The sequence below is a fragment of the Kockovaella imperatae genome (genome assembly GCF_002102565.1).
Source record: "Kockovaella imperatae strain NRRL Y-17943 chromosome Unknown BD324scaffold_5, whole genome shotgun sequence".
NCBI classification, from domain to species: domain Eukaryota; kingdom Fungi; phylum Basidiomycota; class Tremellomycetes; order Tremellales; family Cuniculitremaceae; genus Kockovaella; species Kockovaella imperatae.
In genome coordinates this window covers 80,605-107,987 of record NW_019028945.1, presented here as the reverse complement: position 1 = coordinate 107,987, position 27,383 = coordinate 80,605, and the positions used below count along the sequence as shown (strand labels likewise).

The following is a 27,383-nucleotide window of genomic DNA, read 5'->3' as shown; positions in this document are numbered from 1 at the left end:
CGTACTCACAAACCTTTGCGATTACGTCTTCAGTCCAAGGACTCCATTCACGGTTCTGTATCGTCCAATATCCCACGCGCTGACCGGAGAGCATCTCAAAGGGGACCCCTCGTAGTGCGCCTAAGCCAAATGCAATACAGCGATGTCTGTCTCTTCCTCAATGATTACCATCGGCTCCGCTCCAAGGCGGTAGAAACCTACATCTTACCCGACTCGCGCAGGACCACTAGATCAGGCGCTGTCGAGACGAGACGGCCATTGATCCTCTAGAGTCGCTAGAGTCGTGGACGTTCTGGGTCAAGGGCTGCCCAGCTCAGCACGAACGTACAGGAATCAAGTCAACATTGCCAAAGCTGGTCACACACACTGGCTTCGGAGACGCATCAACGCCCTTACCCCGAGTAAGATGCACCACGTTGTGGGCACGTCTACGCTGGATCTGCGATCTGACTCGTCATCACATAACATCACGATTAACAACGTATCCAGCGTCAAAGAAGCCTACAGCCATCTTCAAGAGACCAGGAAGGCCTTGACGACGAAGATCCCGGGACACAAGGTGGAATAAATGCTGGCTCTTTTCACCTCAGACGTTAGTATCTCATTCCGGGATGAGAGCCGCGTGGGGACCTCGGATTGCGAAGCGGTAGATTGAAGCGACACAATGAGCGGACACCGCGATGAGAACCACACACGAATGTACGGATTCTAGAATATGATGCATGATATCTATGTGTCTTGGTCCTCCACGATGTCAATGTCGTGGATTCGACTGGTTTCTGCCAGCCCTCCTGTCACGCAGCCAGCAAAAGGAAAATCCTCATCCTCCGCTTGACCGATCCGGACCGGGCGGGATATGCGAATCCAGATAAAAAAGAAATGATGTCTAATAAGTTACCGGAAGAGAGGTTGGAAACGAGTAAAAGGATGTCAATGAGGGAGAATCGGTTGTTAGAGGAAATAGGAGTTCGTCCAATGGGGAGAAAGCTCCGGGGTTATGCAAGAGGAGAGAGAGAGAGTTTGAAGGTAGGTATGGCACCTAGAGTCTGTCACCAGTTCCAATGGTAACGACGGTGAATCCAATCTTCTGGAGTCTCTTTCGGTCGAGCATCAATCGACCGCTGCGTGGCGTCAGTTTGTTTTGCCATCTAATAACTGAGGTGACTCACTCAAAGACAAAGGCAGGTCGGGGGCAGTTCTCGTAGACTGAGAGTATTGCATCAGCACAGAAGACATGAAATACATCGATCCCACTCACTCTTCTCCCAGTTGAGCTCTTTGAACTCATCCCATTCGGTACAGATGACAATGGCCTCTGCATTGGCACAGGCTTCCTCGGCGCTCTGGCAGACGCTGAAGTGGGGCTTGACTGGAGGGCTCGTCAGAGGTAGCTCGCATGTCCACGCTGTTGACTCACTGGGCTCGGCGGGGATGGAACCGTAGCTGACACACAGGATCAGCTAGATGCTCTCACAGATGTTCGACATCACTCACTCGGTCAAGTCGAGCCACATCTGCTCAGAAGTGACCTGAGGGTCGTAGCAGGTGATCCTGGCCTTCTCAGAGAGGAAGTGGTTGGCAATGCTAATGGCGGGAGACTCTCGGGCTGAGAAAGTCGTTAGTCGTGCCCTACAAACTATTCCGTGCAGCTCACTGTCACCGGTGTCCTTCTTGAAGGCCCATCCGAGCATGGCAATCTTCTTGCCGGTGATGCTGTGTAGGATGTCAGCTTGGTCAACGAGATAAATTTGTGTAAACTGACGTGTTGAACAAGGTGTCGACGACCTTTCGGGCGAATCGGTCCTTCTGGTGTTCGTTCTGAAAGGCTCATAAGTACTAATCTTGAGAAAGTAGAGCCATCTATCTCTACTTACCATCTCAACAACTGCACGCCAGTATCTGGCAACCTCGGGCAAGTGAAGCGACTCGGAGAGGTAGACCAAGTTGAGGATATCCTTCTGGAAACAAGATCCTCCGAAACCCTGAGCGAAGCGTTAATGGGTGTCACCTCTTTCAGCTCTTTCGCGGTGTTCACTCACAACGGACGCCTTGAGGAACTTGGGTCCGACTCGAGAGTCTCGTCCGACGGCGTAAGCGACTTCGTCAATGCTAGCTCCGGTAGCTTCGCAAATGGCGGACAAGGCGTTGACGGAAGAGATACGCTGAGCCAACATGGCGTTGGCAGCGAGCTTGGAGAGCTCAGAGGACCAAAGTCCGACGGTCAAGATTCTCTCTTTGGGGACCCAGTTGGCGTAGACGCTCATGAGGGCTTGGCAAGCGTCGAGACCGGATTGAGTCTGGAGGGATCCGATGAGGACACGGTCAGGAGCGAAGAGATCGGCAATGGCGGTTCCCTCGGCAAGGAATTCTGGATACAGGATGTGAGCGACCCTTCTTCGTCAGAGCAGGGCAACTTCGGCTTACCAGGGTTGGAGAGAATGTCAAATTTGCAGCCCTCCTTGGAGTTGGCCTCGAGGATGGTTCGCATGGCACTGGGCGATAATCTCAGCAGTGCGATAACACCTACACCTCTCGGCGCACTCACTCGGCAGTTCTGCATGGAACGGTCGACTTTTCAACGACAATCTTGGAGGAAGTGGAAACCTCGGCGATTCGTCGGGTAGCGAGTTGGAGGTAGCTAACCAAGGTGTCAGCTGATGATACTAAGGGGACCGCAGCAATGGGCTGGCTCACTTCAAGTCGGCGGCGAATCCGGCACCGATACCAGACTTCTTTGTAGGGGTGTTGACGGAGACGAAGATGAGGCTGAACAGGCGACTCAGCAAAATGTCTCAACAGTTAGATGGACAAGAGCAGGACTCACTCTGCCTCGGCGATAGCCTTGTCGACATCGGTGGAGAAGAAGAGGTTCTTGCCTCGAGCGCCCTTGACGACTTCATCGAGACCGGGCTCGTAGATGGGCAAGTGGTCAGAGTTCCAGGCGTCGATACGGGCCTTGTTGAGATCGACAATGGTGACTTCAATGTGGGGGCTGGAGGGCAAGTCAGCAGGGAGGAACGGTTGTGATGGGTGACAAGGTGAGGGTTCTCGAGGTGGAGGGGGGAGGGGGGGGGGGGGAGGGGGACAGGGAGACCTTGGGCAAGCCCTGTATCAGGTAGACACAAGGTCTCGTGCTCGAGCAGTAGCTCTTCGCCCGGACTCGCGTACGAATCATTGAGACTCAAACTCACCACTTGGCAGCACTGCAGAAGCATGTCAGCGAGATGCCAGAGATGTGAAGCTCTTTTTTACTCACATGACAGCACAGGTGGGTCCACCTATGAGTCGAGAACACCTTATTGTCAGCCCAAAGCTTATCGTACCAGAATTGACAGGATGATGGGGTGCAAACACCCATCAAACGTGCCAAAGGGGGGGAAAAGGAAAAAGTTGCGAGCTATAGATAGCTGCGAGCTGAGGTGGGGGCTGTGGGTCGAGAGGCGACGTACCGACGTATCCAGCACCGACTGAAGGAAAAGAAGAAAACAATGTCAGCGATGCAGTTCCCCCAAGAGGTGAGTGTGAGCAGAAGAGAGAGAGGGATGTGTGCAGGATGTCCATGGAATGTTGGTTGGGAAAAAAAAGGACGCTCATCTCCCAAGGTCGCGTCGTGAGGAGTCAACTCACTACAACAGATCTTCTTGACTTGGATGGGAGCCATCTTGGAGAGAGTGTCTTGTGGATGGATGGATGAGTGAGTGAGTGGTCAAGTGAGTATTTGAATGAGAGAGATGTAGAGAAGAGAGAAGAGAGAGATAGAAAGATGAGATGGGGGGAGAGATGGTTCTAAAATATACCCCGTCCCGTTCTCGAATCTTTCTCTCTTTTTTTTTTTCTGAGCTCCCCGCTTCCGGTCAAAAACGCCACAACGGGTCTGGAATTTTTGGGTGTCGCTGTCTCAGTGACCCACAATGGGTTCAGATAGCGAAGACTGACAGTGCTGGTGCTGGTGGTGTTGGTGGTGCTGGTGGTCGTGAGGAGGAGGATGGTACTGACAGTGTGTGAAGATCAGTGCATGCTATATCACCATACACACACATCCCATCTTCTGGCCAATCCATTTCCATACATGACCACAGACGCGTCTCAGTCAGTCAAATTACGTAACACATTCCCGCCGTTCCTAGCGATATTATGCCGTGATGACGGGGAAAAGCTGAAAGACAGCATCAGATACAGATTGGTAGTGGTAGCGGTAGTGGTGGTGCTGGTGAGCGGCTACGATCAGGCAGCAGCAGCAGCAGTGAGCCTTAACGCTGACCTCCCCGGGGGCGTAGATCTACCTTACTATGTCATTCCTGTTCGTCTCCCGCTTCGCCGCATTTTACAATCGGAACTTTGAGAAGCGACCCGTTCCAACATTGATAGTGACGAATGGCGTTTTGAACAGTATAGCTGATGCGATGGTGAGTGAAATTCAACGGAGATTTGAACGGTCTAGGCAAGGGAGTGGAGTGGAGTGGAGTGTAGTGAACTGCCTTCCTGCCTTCCTGCTTGCCTGCGACTGCCCAAGTCTGCTTTCTGGACCACTCTGCTGATTTGGCCTGTCCCTGCGTAGGCTCAATCCTCGACCATCCTAGCAAGTGTCTTGTCTTTGACAACCCGCTGTTGTCTAAATTAACTATCCCGCGGCACAGATGCAGACGGGTTCGGTGAAAGAAGTCGTTCAACAATATGATACCAAACGAACGCTTCGATTTTGTATTTTTGGGATGGCTATGGGCCCGGTCATCGGTAAGTTGTCCATCTATCTTTCTTCCTTCCATCACCTCGAGACCTCCGCTGACATGATGTGTGCGTGCTTCAGGCGGGTGGATGCGATTGATCGAAAGGGGAATACCGTTGAGGAAAGTAGGTGGAAATGGCATACAACTTGCAAAGCGAGTTCTGGCAGATCAAGCGATCATGTGAGTATAGCATCCAGTGTGCAATCATGTCGTGTCAAACTCTCAGTGCGCCTCTCCGAGCATTGTTCTCCCTCGTTTGATTACCCCTGACATGTCGCTGACCACCCGCCCACCACAGGGCGCCCATCGGAGTGAGCTGGCCATTGGCAACCCCCCCCCCCCCACCCCCCCTTTTTAGCCTCCATATCATCGATCTCGTCTGATATCTATCTGTCTAGCTGGTCCTCTTCGTGGGATCAATGGGAATCATGGAAGGCAAGAACACAACCCAGCTTCAAGAAAAGTATCAAGACGTCAGTACTCTTTGCTTCCTCCATCACCCGCTGTGAATATCCATGACTAATGAGCGTCTTTAGATATTCATTCGTGAGTAGTATACCGACTCCAATGTTTTCCGGCGCCTTGCTGCGCTTGATTTCCCTCGGGCGGCTCGCGATGGACTCCACTCTCAACTGTCATTCTTCTAATTTGGGGCTCGCTGACTGACGCTCGTCCACCGTGCCAGCTGCGCTCCTCGCCAATTGGAAAGTCTGGCCATTGATCCAAACGATCAACTTTAAACTCATGCCGTTGGCTTACCGAGTTCCATTCCAATCGACCTGTGGGATCGCATGGACGTTGTACTTGTCATTGTTAAATGCAAAGTGAGTGATTGAGGGTTGGAGAAAGGGCCATCGGCTCGTTCTGAGAGGGTATGGAAGGTAACAGCACCAAGGTGATGAAACGGAGGCCAGCGGATCGTAATGATGTGGCTCAGCTGTCGAAAAGATCGCTCAAAGGGGTCCAGATCGCTGACACTGGAATCTAGGGACGACGCCAAGATCGCTCGGGAGGAGATACCGGCCCTTGATTAGGTTCAAGCAGCCCATCAACAAGTCGACTACTCGCACCGCCGCTCGTATCACATTCAGTTCCCCTCACGAAGCCCCTCTAGAACCCCCCAAAGAACGTGCAGCGATCATCCTTCCACTCCGTCATTATCTATACGATCTCTACATTCCGCCTTGACGACCCCCGGAAGTGACCAATCGCTCGAACTCTCACAACTCGATTCAACACACGCTACTGAACACTCGTCCCTCGCTGGCCGGCATGACCAATCCATCCGACAGCCGCCTGCCGACTTTGACCCCGACTATCACGACTCACACTGTAGCCATAGGAACTCATAATGACCAAATTCCCAACCTATACATGCATATTGATCGTATCATGGTGAGTAGATGTGACATAAGAAGAGTTCGTTTGAGCTTCTTCCCGGGGGGGAAACATTCCCCATAACATGAGCACCAGCATGGTTGTCCGACTCAAACCGTCCAAGTCGTGCCTTCGGATCCAACAATATATACATTTTTGAAGCCAAGTCTGAATCCACCTCGTCCATCTATCATTTCCTTTATGTACATCCAATCCTCCTCATGAAGCACTCCGTCATCAAATAGTCTATAAGCAAGGATCGAAAGGAAAAATTGTCCTGTCTCGATGTTGTAACCCATCACGATGATATGATGCAAGAAATATGCTCTCGTACACTCAACCATCCCTCTGCCGACTCCGACCAAGGGTGTCCATGACTCTGTTGCCCATGGAACCAACTCGTTGGATATCACTCTGTCCCAATCCACCTTGATGCTAAGGGCTGAGCACTACGTCAAAACGTCTCCGACTCGTCCTGAACATAAAATTCCGCCTCCATAAGCCATCACACAGAATACCCGTATCTCTCCGCCACTCACATCGTGTTCATCAGATTGATCCAGGTGAGGTCGTTTGGCCGTATCAAGTTCAAGGGTGAGCTTTTTGATCGTCCTACAGTCGGTGGTAACCCGGCGTCAGCTCTTCGGCAGAAGGGGCAGAAGACGACAATGAGATCGGGGGAGTAAGACGGAGATAATGGTGTAGATGGTACGTGATAGCTTCTCTCGCTCGCTCGCTCACTCACATTTCCAGCTCTGCAACTTTGGCATTATGTGCTTCGTGCAACCTCGTCATGCTCCCTGGAGAATGCATGAAATCCGTATTCGATCCTCCGCTTGCGGAACTTGGGAGTCGACCGTGCCCTTGAGTAGAGTTGGGTGGAGAGGTAGGTGGCGTTCGAGTCATCGATTGGAGTTTGGCATTGAGAGAATTTCGGGCGACTCGTTCCTCCTGCGGGCAGCGAAGCGAAGGCGTTGGGGGGTTGGGGGAACAAGAGCGCGAAGCAGGACAGAGGGGTTAGACGCCGTACCGAACGAGAGGATGAAGCGAGCCCGGCCAGACGCGTGACGCCGGACGAAAGAGGAGTATCAAGAGGAAGGAGAAGAAGGCTTCAGCGGATGACAAAGCAGACACTAGGGGCATGAACAAGCGGGGAAAGTGAGAATCAGACCTGGGCGCCGCCTCGGCTCCATGAGGCCCCCACGGCAGAGCTTCAGCTCGGTCATGTCGTGGCTGAGAGTAGACGACGGATCACACGAGACTCGAGGCGGCCAGCTAAGCGCGCTGATCTCTTTTTCTCTTCGTTATGGCTGGCGCCATGAAAGCATTGGCGCCCCCCTTCACACCTCTCGCTTGCGCTCATTCACTCGCTCGCTCCCTCGCCCACAAACAACTCACCTCCAAATCCCCTTTCAACCTCTTCATCTCCTCTTCCATTTCCCCCATCTTGACCTTGTACTCTCTTTCCAAACCTTGCATCTCCTCGACTCGTCTCTGAGCAGCGGAGGCGAGTTCTTCGGAATGAGCCTTTTGAGCTTCTTCAAGCGAACTGGAGAAATGGACCTTGTTCAATTCGAGGACCTACGAAAAGCAAGCCAACTTGTGCGTCAGCTCGAAAGTTCGCTTCGCATCCGATCCGATCCGGCTGAGCAGAGAGAGCACTGCAAATGGCCCAGTGCAGGGGGATCGCACTTTGTCTCAAACCTTGTTCATGCCACTCACCTGCTTTGTCCCCTCAAGCTCATCCTGCATGTCATCGATGCGCTTCCTGGCAACTTTCAACTCGTCCTCCAAGTTCGACATGGCAGCAGTCGCGACCCCGCGTTCCTCTTCGCCTTGCTGAGCCTTGACCAATTGATCCTGAGCCTCTTTGAGATGCTTTTCTAGAGATCCCAATTGTCCTTTGAGTTCCTCTTCAAGCCGCGTCAGTCGCTCAATCTCCAAAGTCGCCTGTTCACCCGCTTCACCGGACGCCTTCAGCTGGTCTTCGAGGGCCGTCAACCTGGCTTTATGGGACTCTTCGAGATCGGTCAGGGATGTAGCTTGGGCGGTTCTTAGAGCCTCGAGCTCCGCAGTGTGTGACGAAGAGAGTTGAGAGGTGGTAGCATGCAGTGATTCGCGAAGTTGAGCAAGTTCAGCGGCGTGATCGGCAGAAGCAGAAGTCTAACAGAAATGTCAGTCGGTCCCATCTTACCAGTCAACCCTCGCTTGGAGACCGCCAGTGCCGGCACAGCGAGCCATACCGTGACTTGAAACACGCCAACTCACCTTGGCATCTTCGTACGCTGCATTGTACTTTGACTCAAAACCTCCACGCTCTACTTCAAATCCAGCTTGGAGCTCTGACAATCGCTATGAGTCCCAAGTCCTATCAGCGACCAAAAATACACCCGACTGTAAGTACCATGAACTTGCCTTCTCCAGATCTGCTACCTGACGCTCGGCCCTATCTCTCGCCTCATCCGACTTGTTGCTCGATTGTAAAGCGTCTTCCAGCTCTTCTTGAATCTTGTCAAAGCCTCTTCTCACGCCATCCAATTCTTTTTGCTTGTCTTCCATTGTTTTTGCATGAGATACTTCCAATGATGCGAGTTTCTCAGAAAGCGTCTTGACCTCGACACCTTTGCCTGACAGCTCTTCCATCACATCGTCTAACCGTTTTTGCAGATCGACAAGCTGAGCATCGCCTCCTTGGCTTGCTTGTTGCAGTGCCACCGTATGGTTCTCCCTGAGACTGTCAAGCGTAGATTGATGGGACGTTCCAAGTTCCTCGATGTGTTTCTGAAGAGCCAAATGAGCCTGTCTCGTTTCCTCAAGTTCTGAAAGCGTCGATCGGCGCTGCGTGTCTGATTCTTCAAGACGCGAGCTGGTAGCTTGATGGTCCTCTCGTAGGGCAGATAACTCGCCAGAGAGCTTCTCGTGCTCCGCTTGCGAAGTCGTGAGACGACCCAAGAGTTCCTCATGTTGGGCTTTCGCAGCGTCCAGCTCGGCGAGAGCTAGATCCTTGTCCGTGGTGGAAGAAGCCAATCGGTCAGATATCGACTGATGATCGGCTCGAAGTGCCTCAAGTTGAGATTGCAAGGTGGACACGGAATCGAGATGATCAGATGAGGAAGATGTAAGCGTCGCATGGGACGAGACGAGCTGCTCGTGAGCTTGTCGAAGTGCCTGAGTGAAAGCGTGTCAACGCCTACTATTCGTTCACTCTGCACATCTTTGACTGACCTCGAGCTCGTCCGTTCTGGAAGTCAACTCCTGATGTACTTTGTCCAGAGCTGCTGAATGTCCAGATTGAGTATCAACTTGATCCCTGATCTGCTTCTCAAGTTCCTATGTATGAATCAGCACCACTCTCGACATCTCTCGTTTTTGGGCCCGACCCACCTCCTTCTCATTTCGCCATGCCTCTGCGTCCTCGTCTTTGGCCCGACGCAAAGCCTCCATCTCACTGTTCAGCCCTTGTGTGGCCTGCAACTGACTCTCCATTTCTGACTTTTGATTCTGCCAATTGGAGTTGATCGAATCCATCTCTTCGACCTGTTTCTTGAGGGCCTCTCGTTCGGTCGATAAATCTTCGTGGAGGCTTTGAAGCTCTGTGTGACTCGCTCGTAGTGCCGTGAGTTGTTCGACCAGCTCCGCCTTGGCTTTCTCGACTTGTGCCATCATTTGAGAATCGCCTTCAGAGGATGATCTTAGAGTGGCTAACTCCGTTTGGAGACTCGACAGAGTCGAGGTCGAGGCGTCGACTTGCGCTTGAGCTGACGCGAGGGCCTCTCGAGCGGCTCCAAGTTCTTTATCGAGACCATCTCGGCTGGACTCGAGTCTGCGCAGGGTCATAGTCAGTCAAGGTCTCTCCTGATGATCTGTTTGTTTGGATGTGAAGAGAGATAGCCCAGACTCACGACTCGACTTGCTGGCGCAATTGGGCCTGGGTCTGAGCTGTGCTCTCGGCAAGATCATCAGCCTGAGTCTTGTGATCATGTTGCAAGGTCTCGAGCTGATGAAGGTCTCGTTAGATTCTCACCAAGTCATCATCCTAATCAGCACGACTTACGATGGCCTCCCAAGTAGCATCAGATTCCAATCCATGAGCAGTGGCAGCGCGTACTCTCGCTTCGTCGTCCCCGGTATTCCTGTCATCCAAAGAACGTCAACATGAAGGCGAGAGCCACTGGCCGACACGAAAGACTCACGCCGTCGTCGCACTGGTGGATTCTAATGACGTGACCCTCTTCTCCATCTCGTCCTTCTGAGCCGTCACGTCATTGAGCTGTGATGTAAGTGATTCGATTTGAGACTGAGAAGGTGTAGACGGGGTCAGTTTGTAGCCCAGCAAAGAGACCCTTCCATGGGTAGAGTGAGGTCGGAATGATCGATACTCACCTTGAGTTCTGCAATTTGCTCATCATTCTTCGCACTGGTCCCTGCCGAAGCTCCGGCGGTCGATCGCAATGGAGTCGCCCCGGCCCTGGAGGCTAGAGCAGTCCCTATGCGAGACGTCGCTGATCCAGATGCTCCAGCTGTACCACCAGCGCCAGCTCCTGTCCCAGCCCTCGTCGCAGTAGATCTCGGTCCAGTGCCAAGTGCAGCTTTCAAAGGTGTAGCTCCAACAGCAGGCCTCGTAGTTGCTGTTGATCCACCACAACCAGTAGTCACCGTTGCTCTGACACCAGCAGCGGCCCTCGCCGTGGCACTGGTATTTGTACTGGAAGCCAGAGATGCTCTCCCTGCCACAGCAGGTGTCGCGCCTGGTCCAGACGAACGTCCTTGAGCTGCAGCCATCACACTGTTTCTTTTCGCTTGAGCTTGAGTTTTGCCTGTAACCACGTTCGTCGATGTTTGTTCGGATGCAGCTTCTGCAGGGGTGGATGAAGAGTCCAAATCACCATTCTGACCTGGTCTCGAGGTCGTAGAAGAAGAAGCCATAGAAAGCGGTCGAGAGCGGGGTGGTACACCAGCGCCGGATGGCGTGGTGGCCGTCGTCGAACTGGTCGCTTGTCGCGCGGCGCCTGAAGCATTCGTACTGGCTCTCAAGGCAAACCCCGCACGAGCCGATGCAGATAGCCTCGATGAGGCTGGAGGTCCTGTGGCTCCTGTCCCTCGGGTGGACGATTGAGCGGAGAGTTTGGAGGCTGGAGAAGGCGGAGGGCGTGAAGCGGTCGAAAGTCTAGCGGCTGGTCCAGGGGTCAGTGAGAAGGCTTCAATTGGGTCACGACAGACTCTTCGCGATGCCGACAGAGCTTTCAGCACACACTCACTCGCTGCTGCTACTCTGCCTTGGACTCCAGGTTTCAATCCCGGAACGCCAGCTCGCGCATTCGTCGCAGGTGGACCAGAGACTGGAGCACGAGCCTTGATACCAGCAGCGGATGAGCCGTTCGACGACGGAGGTTTCAGACCCGTTCTTGGTGAGCCTGGAGACAACACGCCGATAGATTAGCTGAAGGAGAGGTCTTGCAGTACAAGCGATATTCATCTCACTCACCATTCGTCACAGCGCTCTTGAGGACTTTTCGGATACCACTCACTGCTCCGCTCTTGGACCCAGGTGTGAGGAGGGTCTTCTCACCATTTTCACTTCTCACGCCGTGCGTCTCATCGAGCCCATTGACAGAATTCAACGCGGCTTCGATTCCTTCCTCGCTTGGTTGCTCGTGCTCGTGCTGTTGCTCGTGCTCGTGCTGGTGTTCGTGCTCGTGCTCGTGGCCGTTCTCACCCAGAGGCTCCGTCATGCCTTCATGTTTGCTGCCGTACTCTGGCGTCTTCAATGCAGGATTATCAAGGTTACCATGTTGATCCTGCATAGAAGCAGGAGCTTGGACCTCGGCCATGAGGTGCTAGCCAGTGAAGAGGGGCTCAGGCGGAGGGGTAGATCTAGCAAGTTAATGCTGTGGTGTGTGGAAGCGAATAGGATGTGGTCCTAAGCTGAAATTGTCGTGGGATGTCTCTCTGAGCTCTGATATAGTTTGAGAATGTACTGTTCTCTGGTGTATATGGCTATCGATGTACGAGCTGGGTGTGGGTCCGAGCGGGAATGTGTAGAGGGTTGGATGAGGCCTCCGACTTGGGCGATTGTAGGCTTCCCCTCCGATTAGGGCGATTGATACCTGAGTCCTAGGTTCTCCCCTCTGCTCAACGCCGTCTGTGCAATCTTTTGTGTCTCTCTCTTACCAGCAAGGACAGGTCAAGAGAGGGTTTATGGGTGATAGCTATGATATACTTCGCTGAGTCTCCCAGGTCATAAGCCCCGGTTCTTATGAATGCCGTAATCCTCGACGCGGCGTAGCGTGGCGTGGCGAGTGAGATACAGATAGAGCAAGCAAACAGCGGAATGTGCCATGCCATCCCGCTCTCGTATTGCAGCAGCTGCACACTGCACACTGCAGTAGTAGCACTGCAGTAGCTGGCTCAGCTCATAAGCAGCTAATCGATAGCTAGCATGGGAGTGAGCGTGAGAAAAGAGGGGGGAAACGAATTCGAGTCCGAGTCCTGGGGTTCGCCCCCGTCCGTTTGGTCAGTCCCGAAAGGGCCAATATGAAGCTTCGCCCTGCTGTCCCTACTTTGTCTCGTGTGGCATCCTACACTTGATCCCAGATCTCTCTCGCATGTGCTCAAACAAACTGATGCTTGAATTGACAACCACTCATGCGGCTCAGACCCAAGGCTTCAAACGCCCATTGTACATCCACTTTGGAGGACACTCGTATTCATCACCAGGAAAAGAATACGAGGTTTTTATACGTAATAAGTTTGGGGGTGAAAGAGATCCTCGAAGGCTCTGCTCTGTCTACTTTGAGATCCCACTCATACTCTACATCCTGTCAGATCGACTAGTGACAATCATCTGATGATCCCAGGCAGACCAACCAGGATGCAAAGCCAAGAGAGGGAAAACAAAGCAGTTCAGAGTTAGAGAGAAGAAGGGAAATATACACCGACCGAAGTTTGTTTTAGAGTCGCGAAAGACGGGGGACGAGAAGACGGAATCGAGGGAGACTTATCGGATCAATGGGTCGTCAAAAGGGGGGAATATAAAGAGAGAAGGGGTATACAAGTGCAAAAAAAGCACTAGAGCGGGAGTATGGGTAGCAAAGCAAACCCAAGGAGCGCCAAAACGAACGAACGAGCGAGCATCAGGCGGATCTAGTGGTATTGCGAGACGGCATTGAGGTAAGTTTGACCCGATTCGCTGGAAAAGGCGCAGTGTCAGTCAGTACACACACACACAGGCGCGAGTATCGTAGTGCAAAGGTTCGACACTCACGTCAACTGCCCATTCGCATAGGGTGGCCAGACGTCACCGAGACCCATACCTTCGGACATGGAGTACGCGGCAATACGGCTGTCGCCTTCGAAAAAGTTGACGAGGTCGTTGATGTATTGGTTGATTTGACCTTGGTCAGTGGATGGGACGAAACCGTTTTGGTCGTCGACGCAGGCAAACTACAGGCGAGCAAGCGAGCGTCAGCGAGGAGGTTCTCCACGTGATCTTGGCGACTATCGCGGCTGTCGCCCTCGAGTATTGCCACGGCTTTGACTCACCTCTGTGACCCAAATCGGCTTGCCATACGTGTTCCAGTAATAATCCACGTCAGCCTGAGCGCCGGCCAAGTCCAGTTTGTTGATGTGAATCGACGTGATATCCCATTGGGCCGCACCGGCGTTTAGGAAAGGTGTCAACCAATCTTCGTTGAATTGTTTACACATTCCAGGTGAGACCAAAAGAGCGCCCTTCGCTCTCCAAGGGACGACCCAAAGGTTCCATTGCCAAGCGGCCGTGACGGGGTCGATGGAAGATGACATGGGAGGTGAACAATCAGGTTCATAGAATCCTTGAACATATTGTGGGTTCCAGTTGATCTGTTGAAATTCTTGCAATCGAGTCCAGTCTTGTCCGCCTTGGTTTCCGTTACCCCACAAGGTAGGCATGAACACGAGGTTGGAATTGGTATCGGGGTCAGGGCCATAATTCCAGAACCAAGAGACGTGGTTGCCAAAGAAGGGGATGGTGTCGGTTCCAGAGAGACCAGCTTTGATACCGTTGGGAGTGAGTGCTACGTTGGACGATCCACCACCACCGTTGTTGTTGCTGCCGCCACCGATACTGATGCCGACCTGGAAGACAAACAAAGGAGACGCGAGCCGTCAGCGTGTGTGTGGTTAGAAGGAAGCGAGAGACGGTCAGGCGAGGAGGAGAACAAGATATCTCCAAAGAGTGTAAAGAGATTCCCTTGTCCTCACTTCGCTCGGTTCGCTAGAGGGGTCAAACTCACCGAGATCTGTGCGTTCGCCGCCAGGTTGTTAGTCGAAGGGGAGGCACTCGCACTGGCTTGAGACTCTACATCCGCCTGCTCGGTAGGTGCGGTCGTAGTGGCGGTGGTCGAAGCAGGAGCCTGAGTCGTCGTGGTCGCACTGGTCGTCGCTGCGGCGGCGGTAGATGATGTCGAGCTAGCGGCGGAAGGCGAAAAGCTCGCTCCTCTGACTCTGCAACCTGATGCACCTCCTCTCTTGATTTTACGTGGTTTTTCCTTCAGAGCGACGGGTGCCTCTCGTTTGGCGACTTGGGATGCGATTCGTTCAGCTGCTCTGGCGTGGAGAGCTGCCGATTCTTCCCTCGCGATGAGCTTGGCGTGGGCATTGCGTCGTTCCAGAGGGGAGGAGTGAGAGGAGGATGAAAGGACAGGCGTGGCAAGGAGGGTGAGAAGGGGGATGAGAGTGGTGAGCTGCATCGTTGAAGCCGAGCGCAGCAGTGGTGAGAGTGTGTGTCGAGTAGAGTCGGAGGGTCGGTGGGTGGGTGGGTGGGTGTGAAATGAATGTGGGTTTGTGAATCAGCGAGTGTCTTGTTTATATGCTGTGATTGGGTTGAATTGAGGGGGGACCGGAGGCGAGGAGAAAGGGAAGGCAGCGGGGTGTGGTGGATGGTGGCGTACGTTGAAGAGAAGAAGGGGGGGGATTGAGTGATGAGCGATGAATATGGGATCGACCCAATGTTGAAGTGAGAGGATAATGAGGTCGAGTATTGAGAATCGAAGGGGAGGACGGGGGAGCGAGCCAAGTGATTTGATGAGGAGACCAAAGCGTCAGTACGAGTTCTGGCAAAAAGGGGGGGTTAGATGATGAGAGTCCAGACTCAAAGGGCAACTGGGGACAGGGGACACAGTGCGAGCGAGCGAGGGAAGAGTGCACCTTCCCCTCCTCTTATTGTCGCAGTTGGCTATGTTCCCAATGATTGAATCACGAGGACAAGGACAGCAGTAGGAATAGCAGCAGCAGCACTATTTCCTAAACATCTCCACCCTTTCCATCCATTTACTCGCTAAACCCCACAACCCCCCTTTCCCGTGTCACTCCAGCCTCAAAACACAAAGGAACCGAAGTAAACCCTCCAGTCTCTTGGGAGTGGAAAGGGAGGACCCACTCCTCTTCCCCCGAACAGTCCATGGCGCAGACCGTGCAATGGCGTTCGCAGACCCGGGTCATTTCGTGATCGTGATTTCCGATGTAGACCGTCGTCGTCGTCGTCGTCGTGGTCGTCGCCATCCTCCCTCCTCCTCCTCCATGCCGCTCCCCCAGAAATCATCCGTTCATCCATTCACCATTTGCCTTTACTCGCTGCTCGCCATCTGCACCCATCACCCAACCCTCAAAAAATCACGCGCGCCGCGGTTCTCGCAACCCCAGAATTGCCAGAGCCACAAAAAAACTCACAGTGACTGCAGTCTTACCGCTATAACCCGTCTCCAAACTCTCTCCACCCTCAACCTTTTTCTACAGAATCAATCCAAGAAGCGTGAGTGAGTAAGTGAGTGGCGAGGTGAGTGAATGGTCGAACGTTGAGAGATAGTTGGGTGGATGATGAAACAATGAAAAAAGAGTGTCACTGGTCACCCGAAAGGCAAACCCCCCCCTTTTGATTTTTGATTTTTCCCCCCTTGGCTCTGACTCTGTGTTTGGCTTGTATGTTGTCCCAGCAACAATAATGACTACTATTCTCCCCCTTGATAGATTTGTCCAGCCCACTTTCTCCGTAATAGCTCAGCTATCGCTACTAGCTTCAGTGGGTCAGCTGCTGCTGTTGCTGCTGCAGGAAAAAATGACCTGTCCGATGAGACAATAGATGGAAACCCAACCCCTGCTGCGTCTCAATGGATGGAAAGTCTAGGCTCATGCATTCAAAAGAGGGGCCAAGGGGGGTGACCCTTGTACCTGTCGGATGGGAGATACCTTACCGCTCTTCGACCACTCTCTCTCTGTGCTCTCACCACTATGCATATCAATCGATGACCCGCTGCTGCTGCCCTCCCTCCCTCCCAAACTGACATGTCACCAATGGACGCGTCGAATGAAAAGTCGAAAAAGAAAAAAAGAGGAGATTCAAGTCACAAAAATCATAAACAAAGCCACCAAAATGCTCCCCTCTCTCGCTCTCTCTCGCTCTCCTCGCTCTGCCCAGGACGTGGCGTGTATAACATTGCTGCTGCTGCTGCTGCTGGTGCTGCTGTCCAAAATGCCTCAGATCGTCACAGCAAGCACCTCAGCACGTATCTCAGTGAATCGTACACCAAATGTACACCCAAAAAATGAAGAAGTCCTTGCACACACTCCAGCTCAGATCCACCCAGTATCACACAGTTGTGCCTCCCCCCGGCCTCTAATTCTCGGATACGCCTCAGAGTCTAGACCTTTTGTACAAATGGCGGAATGAGAGCGCACGTTAGTATGAGCCCTCTTACCTCTCTTTGCCTCTGTCTGGCCTCGACTCTATGCTAGTAAAATTGATCACTTTATCGTCCCGCCGCCGCCGCCGCCGCCGCGGGGGGCGTGGTGCTGATGTGTGTCGGATAATTTATAAAATAAAAGACCAAGAGAACCCTCGAAAATCGACGAGAGCTGGATAATAATGGAAGGGGCGCAGCACAATCGGGGGAGGTGGCGAAGGAGGACACTAGGTTGCCATCGTCGGGGACGTTTTCGGGAACACCAAGCCCCGGATGGATGGAGACGGCGGGAAATGATGCCCGTAGCGTTTGGTGGGATTCCAGACTCCGTCCCATTTGGATCCAAAATGGGTGGCGGATGGAGTCGAGGTTGGCCCTTATTTTGATTCTGCCGCGCAGGTCCAAACAGGTTGGGGGGGGGGGGGGGGGTCCGTGATGATTCTGTGGCGGAAGGGCAGATAGATGACTGCTCAGCGAGCGAGTCGAAGTCTGCGCAACTGGGTCGCGAAATGAATCCATCGCAGTCGACGCAGTTTTTCCCTTGCCTGGTCGCCAGATTCAGCAAGACCAGCACCATGCAATCGTTCTACTTGAAAAGACGCCATTGTACAACCAAGGATGAGGGATACAACCAAGTAAGATACGTACCACCACCACTCACCGCCCCGCATCCTGCCACTCATCATCCCCTCCCCCACCTAACCCCCAAGAATCCTCCGCCCCTCCATATTCCTCCCACTCATCTTCGTCCTGCATCGCCAGCATCTCCACTTCTTCATCTCCGTCCTCCCTCGTACCATCCCTCTCCCCAGATAGACGTCTTGGCCTGACAGTCGGCTCATGGACGTTTTTTCTCACGATCAAAGCCTCCACACAGACCCTATCGAGAGGATGGAGCTCGTACATCTGATCCGCAAGGTAGGTCGAGGATGAACACGACGATGTATAGGAAGATGAGGATGAGGACGAGGACGAGGACGATGACACGGGGGATTCTGAGCCATGTTTGCCGTGTTCAGAGTCGTCGAGATGCGCTTGCGATGGGATCAGCCGAAGACTCGCAAACGATAAACTGAGCGTATCGAGAGGTTCATGGATGAGCTGTTCGAACAACGGGTCGTCCGTAGTAACGTTATCAGAGACGGGCATCGAGTTCCCCTCTGGCTGATCGAAAGTCTCGCGACGAGGCATCTGAGCATCCCCTATTGAACCATCTGCGCTTCGCTCCGCATCGTCGTGCACCGACTTTGGACCCACACCCGGTATCCATACCGGCCCTCTCCCATCACCTCGCAGCAAGTCCATTCGTCTGGCCGAACGTCGTGCTTCAGCTCGGCGCGCTTTAGCAGAGAGCGCCTTGTGAGGGTAGCAGCGTTGAAGACGTTCGGTCTGAGAGCCGAAAACCGGATTACCCTTGTCCCCATTCTGGTCAGAGGCAAGGGGCGTATCGAAATCTAAGGTGAATGGCATATCGTCGGCTGGATCCGTTCCTGATGGACCAAGCGAGGTTCGGGGCCGAGTATTGCTTGTCAACAAAGACATCTCATCACCGATTTGAGGATCAGATCCAGGACTCGGTCCAGTAGCGGATCTGGGACCCAAGCCATCAATGTCGTGCTCCAACTCTTCCTCGTCCGAGCTTAATCCCTCTTGACCAGCTACCAGATCCTCCGGATCGAAGACCACAAATTTTTCCTTTCCTCTCCCGTGCGTTCGTTCGTCTTTGACTTGAAGGGGTACAGTCTTGATAGACGGCTTCCTAGAAGAGAGCGATCGACCTTTGGAGCAACTCGGCGACGCGATGGGTGATGATGGCCCCTGTTGAACCTGTGAGTGCCCATCGCTCTGCGTCCAGGATGAACTGTATGTTCCGCTCCCCGCTAAAATGATTTCTTTCAGGAGGATAACTGTGGCGCCAATTTCCGCGGCCATGTTCTCAAGTGTGCGAAGTGAGGCGTCCATGTCGGATCTGGGGAGACCAACGACGGTTCCATCGTCTGGAGGGCGAGGCAAAAGCGAACGAGCGGGTGGTTGGTTCGCGTTGAGCGGTTGAGCGGTTGAAGGAAGCCGTCGAACGTCCAAACGTGGGGACACGACCGAGGCGACAGAGGCGAAGGACAAAAGCAGGTAAGAGGAACAGTGGTGAGAACAGCAAAAGGAGGGAAAACGCAATTGTCAGCTAGTTGTCAATGGGGGAAATCACGCTCGAGGGAACGCCACTGGGCTCTCGCGTCGTACACTTAAGTACTCGCTGTGATTCATCTGCGATGGTGGACTCACCAGCCAGCCCAATTTCATATATCGCCTCCCCTCTGCCTTCTTTCAATCTCCAGACCATCTGCGTGACCAACTTTTCGAATCGCTCCGCAGTGGGGTTTACGAGTTTCAGCTTGTATTCGATGTGTCCAGATTTGTCCTTCTCAGCAGAGAGTCGAAGAATTGCATCATGGCTCGAGACCATCAGATTGCCCCCTCGACCAAAGGCGGGAAAAGCATGAACGTCCTTGTTGGCTCTCGAAGGCGAATTGACACTTGGGAGAATGCTACTTGGGGATGAGCGGCCAAAATGATGCGAGGTCAAGACGAAACTAGAAGCGGGCGGGGTCGGGAGAAGATTGACAGATTCCGGAGGGGTCATGCTTTGTACCGAGATCGTTCCTGAAACCGATGAAGGTGAGACTGAGGAGGAATGAGTGAATGGAGATAAAGCTGGTGAACCCTCGACAGATGTCTTTCGACCAAGGGACGCGGATAGGGACACAGACGACGAGGTGGATGATAAGGAATGAGCGAGGTCTGACCACGGTGATGGGCGTCGCGGGATATCCATCGCTGTCGATGTTCGTGAGGTGTACGAAGTGGAGACGTTTTGGGATGATGGCGATGCCGCTAGATTGGGGAGGTCCGCAGAGTTCAGCTGGAAAGGTGGTTTCGGCTCGGGATCATCAGGGACACCGTTATGAGAAGAACTCGGCTTAAAGACAAGGTTCGAATTCGGTACAGGCGCGGGCATTGTCTGCTTCTGAAAATCTTCTGGACGAGCAATGACACCCCTGATTCACAACGAGCTGCGGTTCGCGTTGACTAACTTGCAGAATGAGGTGGCGATTTCAGTGTACCAAGGTGAGTGAGAATCCTCGAGGAGCGAATGCCTATATATCGACACTTAAAACGACAGGATCTCCTTGGTTCGTTTCTGAGCGGCAGAGGCAGCTTTCGCACACGTCGATGATATCAAGATTTGATCGTGAGACCAGCGAGATCCAAGGTCTGTTCCAATGTCGGGGTGTCTAAAATCCAGTGAATACAGCCCGTGTTATTTACATGGTGTCTTGCGGGTGATAATTGGTAGATTTTGAGATTGTGACGAGCGAGTCAGGCTCATAAACGGAGGATCATGTTGGCTATATAGGATTCTGTGTTTGGAATTTGATGATGAAGTATAGAATTGGTGTGGACCTTGAGATCGTACAGAGTGGATTATGAGAGAATGGTCGATAATAATGGATCACGGACATGATCGAGTCGCAGGTCCGACTGGGGAACCATGACGTGGCAGTCGTTATCACCTACGCGCGACTGAGATTTCCGATACGAAGCAGCGACGAGCGAGCTGCTGCTCGTCGACTCACTCATCATCAAAGAACACACAGTCAGTCACAGGCGGGTAGGCAAGGAAAAGATATAGCATGTCCAACTTGTCGGATGACACGCTTCGAAGGGTGAGTTCAGCGTTTATAGTCTGTTCCTATCCCTGTCTGCTCAAAAAAGTCCAATCTCGTTGATGCCACGATGCCACCTTGTATGTTGCTCGCTGACCTGAATGAAAAACGTACAGATCCTACAACAGATAGAAGGACAAGTAGGTCCCAAGCACGAGATTTCGCCACACAAGTCTGCCGTATATATCGGCTGCTGACGAATGTTCGTCGTCTTCTGTCATTTCTAGGCCGTCTCTGCTACTCGATCTCTCTCCGTCGTTCGAGCTCAGATTCAAAGTCGGGAACGCGAGCGAAAGATCTTGACGTTGACTCAGAGAGAACTGGCTGATGTCCCGGGGGAGTGTAAGATGTACAAGGGAGTGGGGAAGATGTGAGTGAAGCTAGCTTCCGACGCACTCGGACTGGATCTCGGCGAATTTCTACAATCATCATCCCCCACATTCCTCCCGCAAAGTCTGCGGCTGAACCAAAGCCCTGCTGCTATTCATAATCTTATTGAGCGATCTAGCTAACGTCTTGCTGCTCGTCTTATTGTCAGGTTCGTTCTGCAATCTCGTAAAGACGTCGACGGTACTCTGTCAGCACAAGAAAAGACAGTCAGTGAGGACTTGACAAACCTAGCGAAGAAGGTGAGTCTGGGCGAGACGTAAAATATTGCGATGTCTGGCGAAAGTCGAGGGCGAGAGTTCGTGTGGGATGGCAGGGGCAGGGGCAGGACCGAAGATTGGCAGCAGCCAAGCCAAGGAATCGGTCAAGCAAAGACATGCTCATGGTGCCAGCGTCCCGCTTGGCGAATCCGAATTTGAGGGGACGTTAGCCAGCGAGTGGCCGACCGATCACATCGCCAGCACAGGGGAACCGTCATCGGATTCCTGACCTGTCCCTCTCAACTATTGTTCTGTCTAGACTGGCCCAGGGATGTGCGCCGCGAATCAGACCTGGTCTCACCCCGCGATGTTCATCTCAAATTTTCCCCGTCTCCTATCTTGACTTGGGGAGTTGGATTATCTCAGCTGACCCCTCTTCGACGCAGAGCAAATACCTCCAGAAACAAGCGGACGAGGCAAACGCTCAGTTGAATGATATAGTGAGTGGATCAGCGACCCACGGGAATAAGGGGGGCTTCGAAGCTGTTGTGGACTCCAGGGACTGACGCACTGGGCAGTTCCGAAGCCAACTCAGGGCTCAGGAACAGCAGTCATAGGACTTATCCAGTATTCGGGCGGCGGACAGAAGGCGTGTGTACTTTTACTGTATCATAGATCAATCTACCCCTCATGATCATTTTCATGAAGTATTCATTAGAGCAGAGCGCGCCTCGTATCGGTCGACACCGCAGCTCGGAACGAGACTAGATGCTCACGGCAGACGGACAATCCCGTGGAGACCATGCATAGCCATGAATGGGACTTTTCCAAACCTGTGCCATTGGACGAGTCAGAGGAAGAGCTACTTCTAAACTGCCCCCTCTTCTCCTGCCAATGTCTGCTCATCACTGGTTCGGCTCTCCTAGGTTCCAACTCGCATGACTGGGAGAGAGAGAAAATCAGCAAACGTTGTCTAAACATGAGCGAATATGTATATATTCAACTCCTCGTTCGCAAGTGCGCGTCCATCCTTCCGCGCAAACGAAGACGCTCCACTGCCGAGGCATTTTTCCGCCCACAGGTGTCCATCGACAGACCCTCCCGCTCCGCTCACGCCCCTCGCTCGCTTTCGTTTTATGATGACCAATTCTCAGAGCGACTCACTAGCATTGATCAGATCTCCCTTTTCAGCTTTCAAAGCTTCTCTTGCTTTTTCTTCCGTGCATCCCGTTTGAGCCATGACGAGTTTGACTTCCTCTTCTTCAATCTTGACATCGGAATCACCGTCAGTCGCCGTACCGGAGTTGGCAGCTTTCGTCTCGCCGTCTCCAGCTCCATGGGAGTGATCGTGGTCGTGGTGATCGTGTCCGTCATCGTCACCGTGTCTGTTCGAGCGAGGCGCCAATGTCGAAAGGAAAGTGAGGTCGAGAAAAGGGGGCAGAGAAAGAGAGACAGAGAAAGAGAGAAGCACAGGGATCGTCAGCGATACGCTCAATCGAGTCAGGCACAGAATCGATTCGCGTTCAGAACTTCGCTCGAAAGCTTCGATTTACGCTACCACTCACTCGGCCATCAAATCCTCCAGACTCTTCGGTACACCATCCTTGAATCCTCCTTGCTGATGAGCCTTTTGAGCTGCTTGAGAAGACGCGGCGAGTTGAGCTTGAGCACTGAGTTGAGCAGCGGATGAAGGGTCTTCGAGTTTGGCTTCGCCGTAAACGATATAAGTGTCGGATCCAGGAGCCTAAGAAAGACATGTCAACGAGGCGCACATCAGACAACGGGCAAAGCAAGCAAAGGGGTGAAGAGCCATAATGGGAAGGCTGCGCAGGGGACGTGGCAACTGGATGGAGCGAGGAGACGCTGCGGAAGTAAGGCAGGAGGTGCTGATCATCTGACATAAGGGTATGGGCCCAAAGATTCGACATCCCAAGAGGTTCGACCGGCCAAGAGCTCGTTGCTCCAGCTCATTCTCCGTCACCCAATCCTTCTGATGATTCAAAGTACGGGGCTTGATCTCTCACGACTCGATCTACGGCGGCCACACTCACCTTGTACACCTCTGGGTTCGCCACGACCAACAGGACGTTCTTAGGTCTCCTCAATGTGACCCTTTGAATTCCTTGAACCCTCTTTAATCCAAGTCCTTCCAATGCCTTTCTAGCCTTTCTCTCGGGTCTGGACTGGATATCAATGTTGCCAACGGCTCCATCGTTGTCTTCCAATGTGAGATTTTCGAGCGACATGCTGAAGGGTGGACTCAAGTAGATTGGATGATCTGTTGCGTGGATGGTGATACCAAAGATCCTTCGAGTAATAACGAGCCTAAGAAACTCAGGCCACCCCCATTATCAACAATGCCACGTCATATCTGATAATGCCAAGCTTCGGCCTCCGTGTGTCGTTTCTCCGTCTTCCGGGTGTGTGTCTAGTAAAATTCCAAGGATTCGACCTTGTCCCCAGTCTCATCGATCACCAGGTTAGGACTCATCTCAGTGAAGCCTGTGAGGATATCCCTGTTGCTGCTACTGGAACTATAGATCAACCCACCAGTCACCATGTCATCCTTCTTCTCCCGATCATCGACCAAATCCGCCAACTCGGCGTCATCATCCCTCCATTCCAAGGCTACAACGGGGAAAGAAGCGCCCCCTCCCACACATGAAATCTATACATCTCCCTTGGAAGGTATACATCCAAGTAAGAAATGGGAATATGACGAGGAGCAGCTGCAAAAGGCGAGTTCAACGACCCCTAGTTGACAAGGGGTTTAGTTTAGACTGACGCCAACGCCCTGAATCCCCCGCGTACAGATCCACGAGCTTCAGGAATACACAGCTACGCTTCTCTTGCCTGAATCGGATCCCTACCACGTATGGGAGAAGCGATTCCTCTCTGATCCAGGGTGTCATCCGAGATATATGCGAGCTGCAAAGTGGAAGATGCACGATGCAAAGACGAGGATAAAAGGGACGATAGAGTGGAGGAGAGAGTTCAAACCGGATTTGATCAAGCCAAGTGAAGTGGGAGTCGAATCCGAGACGGGCAAGATGTGAGTAAAGAGCGAGAGATCGGAGATCTGCAGAGGACGCTATGGTCACCAGAGCAATCTTGCCTCCGGCAAAGAGCCGAGGATGTTGGACACTCCCCTGAACACCTCTCGCCCGTCGGGCATGCCCCTTCAGACCTCGACTGACATCTCTCCAGCATCCTCAGTGGATTCGATCTTGATGCTCGACCCATCCTCTACCTACGTCCCGGAAGAGAAAACACAGAAACCTCGCCGAGACAAATTCAGCACTTGATCTACATGCTGTGAATTTCACCGTTGGCGATCTAGATTGGTCTGGACCCTTTGCTGACATCCTGCAGTGAACGAGCGATAGACTTCATGCCCCCTGGACAGGAACAAGTCGCCATCATTGTCGATGTGAGCGGAGGAAGAAGGTCGTTCATCGTCTTACAGCTAAACTCTTGTCAGTACAAATCCGCCACATCCTCTTCCAATGTCTCCATTGGAACTGGTAGAAAAGTCCTCAGCATCTTACAGAATCACTACGTTGAGCGTATGTCACCATGTCATTATCTGTCTGGCCTCGCTGACCCTTTTCTCCAGGTCTTGGACGAGGTCTTGTCATCAACATGCCGTGCGTCGATCATACTTTTCCCTTTCAGGCCTCTACTCATGATGCAATAGCTGGTGGATCAATGCCTTCTTTGCTGGAATCTCACCACTCATGGACCCCATCACTCGAGACAAGGTAAGGCACACACGTCGCCTTGGCTCGGTCTGTATTCTGAAGCCATGACAGATCCGATTCAACGCCAAATTGACCGAATTGTGTCCGGAAGATCAGCTTGATTTCGAGTTCGGTGGGACTTACAATCTTGACTTTGAGTTCGATTCATACTGGAAGAAAATCACCGAGTGAGCTCGAGCCGCCCACTACATGATGGACTGTCGCTGATATCCCCGGCCCAAGGTTCTGCTGTCTCGTATGTCCTGCCTTCTATGTGCTGATTCGTCGCTGACAAAGCCTTCAGGCTCCTGACGGTACACGCGTAGATAAGAACGACAAAGCATGGATTCCACCTCTCGGGAACGGAATCCAAGCCGCAGTAGACGGTCTGGTTCCGGCAGAAGGGGCGACACAAACGGGAGAAGTCGTGCAAAAGGGCGATGCACAAGCTGGCAAATCCACATCTGCAGAGAAGAAGCAGGATCCGACACCCGCTCAGTTGTTCGCGGCTGAAGCTAGACGATCAATGGATCCTGATCGAAGAGACATGCCGGTGGTGGATGGGATGAACAACATGTCCATCTCTGGTTCCACCGATTCTGCCGGTGTTCCTGAGCCCCCGAGCACTACTACGAAACCTGGTGAACCTGTGGGCGACGGTCTCGTATTTGATCACGAGCCGAGCAAGGACGAGGTCAAGGAGGCTCTGAAGGCAGTCGAAGCATGACATGAGCGGGATCGCGCGAGTGGGGAAGATTGAAAGGGAAGGGGAGGGGAGCTCAAAGTTGGACTCTGAACAGAGGGTGAAGGAGGTCATATAGACTAGGCAGCGGAACGACTATCTTAGACGACTAATGCATGCTGAAGATCATACTATGCACGACGTACTATGCACGACCTCCAGGGGCTCTGCGTGGGGCGCAGGCATTTTTGGACTGGCTGCTCCAAACTGGCGATTCACCCGTCTACATACAATATACGGTTTGTACACTGTTTGTGGCAGTACATATTTGCGTCCTCTGATCCGCCGCCAGACCAACGAGTCTGAATCCTCTGTCTTTTAACCTCCTTTGATCCCCTCAAAGACGAAGAGACCTCCTCGAAATGGTCTCCCTGAGTACTGACGATCATGTTGTCGTTTGGACGAGTTTCTAATCCGGTTCACCGATCTAGCTCAAGCGCCGAAGACTAGACTACAGTGGTACCGATATCAAAAATCGCCGCAAGCATGCTGATGAATTCGTACGCGAGGCTTGACAGGAGCGATGATGTGACGGCAAAAGTCATGGACATGCTCTTACACCTCGCCAATACCGAGAATCCCATACGATCCATCAGAGAATCGCTCGTGTCTCTTCTTCACAGAACACAAAGTGCCACTGGATCATTGACTAACGCTAAACGTGAGCAGATACATCAACTTCTCCAACCTCCATTTGATCAAGGTGGATCCAGTCGTTTCGCAGCGATAAGTCTCGCTCGAAGCCTCGGCATCACCTTGAAATCGAAACGTTGTGAAATACCTATAGCACCTGAAGTTTGGAGGGAACGCGTGAGTTTCAGGCCGTTGAAGGAGACTGTAAACGATGCAGAATTTGTTAACGCAAAGGTGGCAGATGAGAACACGTGCATCAGACCCCCGAACGCAATTCAACAAGTTTGAGATGGATACGGTTGATCCCAGTATCGACTTGTGCACCAACCCAGTCGACCAAGATTTCGATAGCGACCCTTCGACCTGCGCAAATACACCTACACTCTGCTCGACGATACGCTGCCCCACTTGCTTTTGCGAAGGGTGTGTCACGCTTTATTCGAAGCTCGATGATACGATCAAGCCCGAAGAAGACGGAACAATGATGGATGAAGAGTCGAACACCGAAGCACTATCTGAAGGGTGGTATGACGGTAATGAAGAGACAGATGCGCAACCAGGGCTGGAGCTTGATGGTTTCACAGGGATACCTGAGATTTCGAAGGGGATGACGTAAGTCGTGCAGACTGAGCAGTCCATATCAGAAAAGCCACAACGAGAGGATCCGTTGGGTCGCTGAGTCCTTTTCTCTTTCACCCTGATGAACGTGCTGGAGATATGCAAGTACCTATGCGCTCTAGCAATGACGCGCCAGGAGACGGAATGATACAGTACGAGCGTGCAACGGCGTAGGAGTCGGGAGATCAAGATAAGCCACAGAATCAGACGTTAAGCAACGCGTATAAGGAAGCAGAGCTGCTGCAAGTCATTGTCACAACTCACATATTGAAAGTGATAGCAAAGATATCCGGTCGCCTGTATTGAGTGGACACGAGCGGAAGGTCGTGTAGCCCATGATATGTACACCGCAGAGTCGAGGTCCTTTGTCCTATTTCGCCACTGACTCTCCTTTCTCGAAGTACAGTACAGTACAGCAGCCGCTGAGTTCATCAGCGGCTCATGAACTTACTTAGCTTTCCACAGTGTCGTACAGCATTTGCTCCACATCACGGTGATTTGTATTCCATGAACACGCAT

General features: G+C 52.6%; 8 protein-coding genes across 8 annotated transcripts; 3 read left to right on the top strand and 5 right to left on the bottom strand.

Moving 5' to 3' along the window:
• Window positions 1-701: 701 nt before the first annotated feature.
• Window positions 702-3,825, bottom strand: BD324DRAFT_622405 (UDP-glucose dehydrogenase). The gene is made up of 17 exons (XM_022015470.1): window positions 3,628-3,825; window positions 3,450-3,467; window positions 3,257-3,278; window positions 3,192-3,203; window positions 2,825-2,992; window positions 2,695-2,766; window positions 2,546-2,638; window positions 2,425-2,492; window positions 2,040-2,368; window positions 1,875-1,982; window positions 1,763-1,818; window positions 1,655-1,713; window positions 1,495-1,606; window positions 1,418-1,443; window positions 1,259-1,369; window positions 1,170-1,206; window positions 702-1,121 (listed from the first exon to the last, which is right to left on the bottom strand). Exons 1-17 carry the CDS (start codon window positions 3,659-3,661, stop codon window positions 1,040-1,042), a joined length of 1,407 nt encoding a protein of 468 aa, XP_021871544.1. The 5' UTR covers window positions 3,662-3,825; the 3' UTR covers window positions 702-1,039.
• Window positions 3,826-4,289: 464 nt separating this feature from the next.
• Window positions 4,290-5,555, top strand: BD324DRAFT_579243 (hypothetical protein; the record flags this gene model as incomplete). Its single annotated transcript, XM_022013366.1, has 7 exons — window positions 4,290-4,406; window positions 4,559-4,585; window positions 4,644-4,734; window positions 4,808-4,907; window positions 5,026-5,038; window positions 5,126-5,204; window positions 5,413-5,555. The coding sequence occupies 7 exons, from the start codon at window positions 4,290-4,292 to the stop codon at window positions 5,553-5,555; spliced, it is 570 nt and encodes a 189-aa protein (XP_021871543.1).
• An 885-nt stretch (window positions 5,556-6,440) lies between these two features.
• Window positions 6,441-11,935, bottom strand: BD324DRAFT_650130 (hypothetical protein; the record flags this gene model as incomplete). Its single annotated transcript, XM_022018103.1, has 15 exons — window positions 6,441-6,539; window positions 6,644-6,716; window positions 6,850-7,055; window positions 7,503-7,685; window positions 7,827-8,267; window positions 8,373-8,446; window positions 8,495-9,272; window positions 9,330-9,434; window positions 9,489-9,927; window positions 10,007-10,101; window positions 10,159-10,237; window positions 10,298-10,401; window positions 10,488-11,278; window positions 11,363-11,518; window positions 11,590-11,935. The coding sequence occupies 15 exons, from the start codon at window positions 11,933-11,935 to the stop codon at window positions 6,441-6,443; spliced, it is 3,969 nt and encodes a 1,322-aa protein (XP_021871542.1).
• Window positions 11,936-13,247: 1,312 nt separating this feature from the next.
• Window positions 13,248-14,833, bottom strand: BD324DRAFT_578404 (glycosyl hydrolase catalytic core-domain-containing protein; the record flags this gene model as incomplete). The annotated part of the gene is made up of 4 exons (XM_022013320.1): window positions 13,248-13,293; window positions 13,369-13,547; window positions 13,647-14,208; window positions 14,346-14,833. 4 exons carry the CDS (start codon window positions 14,831-14,833, stop codon window positions 13,248-13,250), a joined length of 1,275 nt encoding a protein of 424 aa, XP_021871541.1.
• A 2,646-nt stretch (window positions 14,834-17,479) lies between these two features.
• On the bottom strand, window positions 17,480-19,835 carry BD324DRAFT_608135 (hypothetical protein; the record flags this gene model as incomplete). Its single annotated transcript, XM_022014104.1, has 2 exons — window positions 17,480-18,819; window positions 19,103-19,835. 2 exons carry the CDS (start codon window positions 19,833-19,835, stop codon window positions 17,480-17,482), a joined length of 2,073 nt encoding a protein of 690 aa, XP_021871540.1.
• A 605-nt stretch (window positions 19,836-20,440) lies between these two features.
• Window positions 20,441-21,918, top strand: BD324DRAFT_622372 (Prefoldin). Its single transcript, XM_022015469.1, has 6 exons — window positions 20,441-20,544; window positions 20,661-20,684; window positions 20,772-20,914; window positions 21,083-21,173; window positions 21,578-21,631; window positions 21,710-21,918. Exons 1-6 carry the CDS (start codon window positions 20,512-20,514, stop codon window positions 21,746-21,748), a joined length of 384 nt encoding a protein of 127 aa, XP_021871539.1. The 5' UTR covers window positions 20,441-20,511; the 3' UTR covers window positions 21,749-21,918.
• BD324DRAFT_622366 (putative gal4 DNA-binding enhancer protein 2) lies at window positions 21,919-23,419 on the bottom strand. Its single transcript, XM_022015468.1, has 4 exons — window positions 23,183-23,419; window positions 22,697-22,875; window positions 22,296-22,516; window positions 21,919-22,073 (listed from the first exon to the last, which is right to left on the bottom strand). The coding sequence occupies exons 1-4, from the start codon at window positions 23,375-23,377 to the stop codon at window positions 22,054-22,056; spliced, it is 615 nt and encodes a 204-aa protein (XP_021871538.1). The 5' UTR covers window positions 23,378-23,419; the 3' UTR covers window positions 21,919-22,053.
• Window positions 23,420-23,574: 155 nt separating this feature from the next.
• BD324DRAFT_622350 (CRAL-TRIO domain-containing protein) lies at window positions 23,575-25,759 on the top strand. The gene is made up of 10 exons (XM_022015467.1): window positions 23,575-23,869; window positions 23,945-24,183; window positions 24,339-24,446; window positions 24,504-24,561; window positions 24,613-24,697; window positions 24,748-24,778; window positions 24,829-24,892; window positions 24,944-25,059; window positions 25,115-25,127; window positions 25,176-25,759. Exons 1-10 carry the CDS (start codon window positions 23,690-23,692, stop codon window positions 25,596-25,598), a joined length of 1,317 nt encoding a protein of 438 aa, XP_021871537.1. The 5' UTR covers window positions 23,575-23,689; the 3' UTR covers window positions 25,599-25,759.
• Window positions 25,760-27,383: the final 1,624 nt, after the last annotated feature.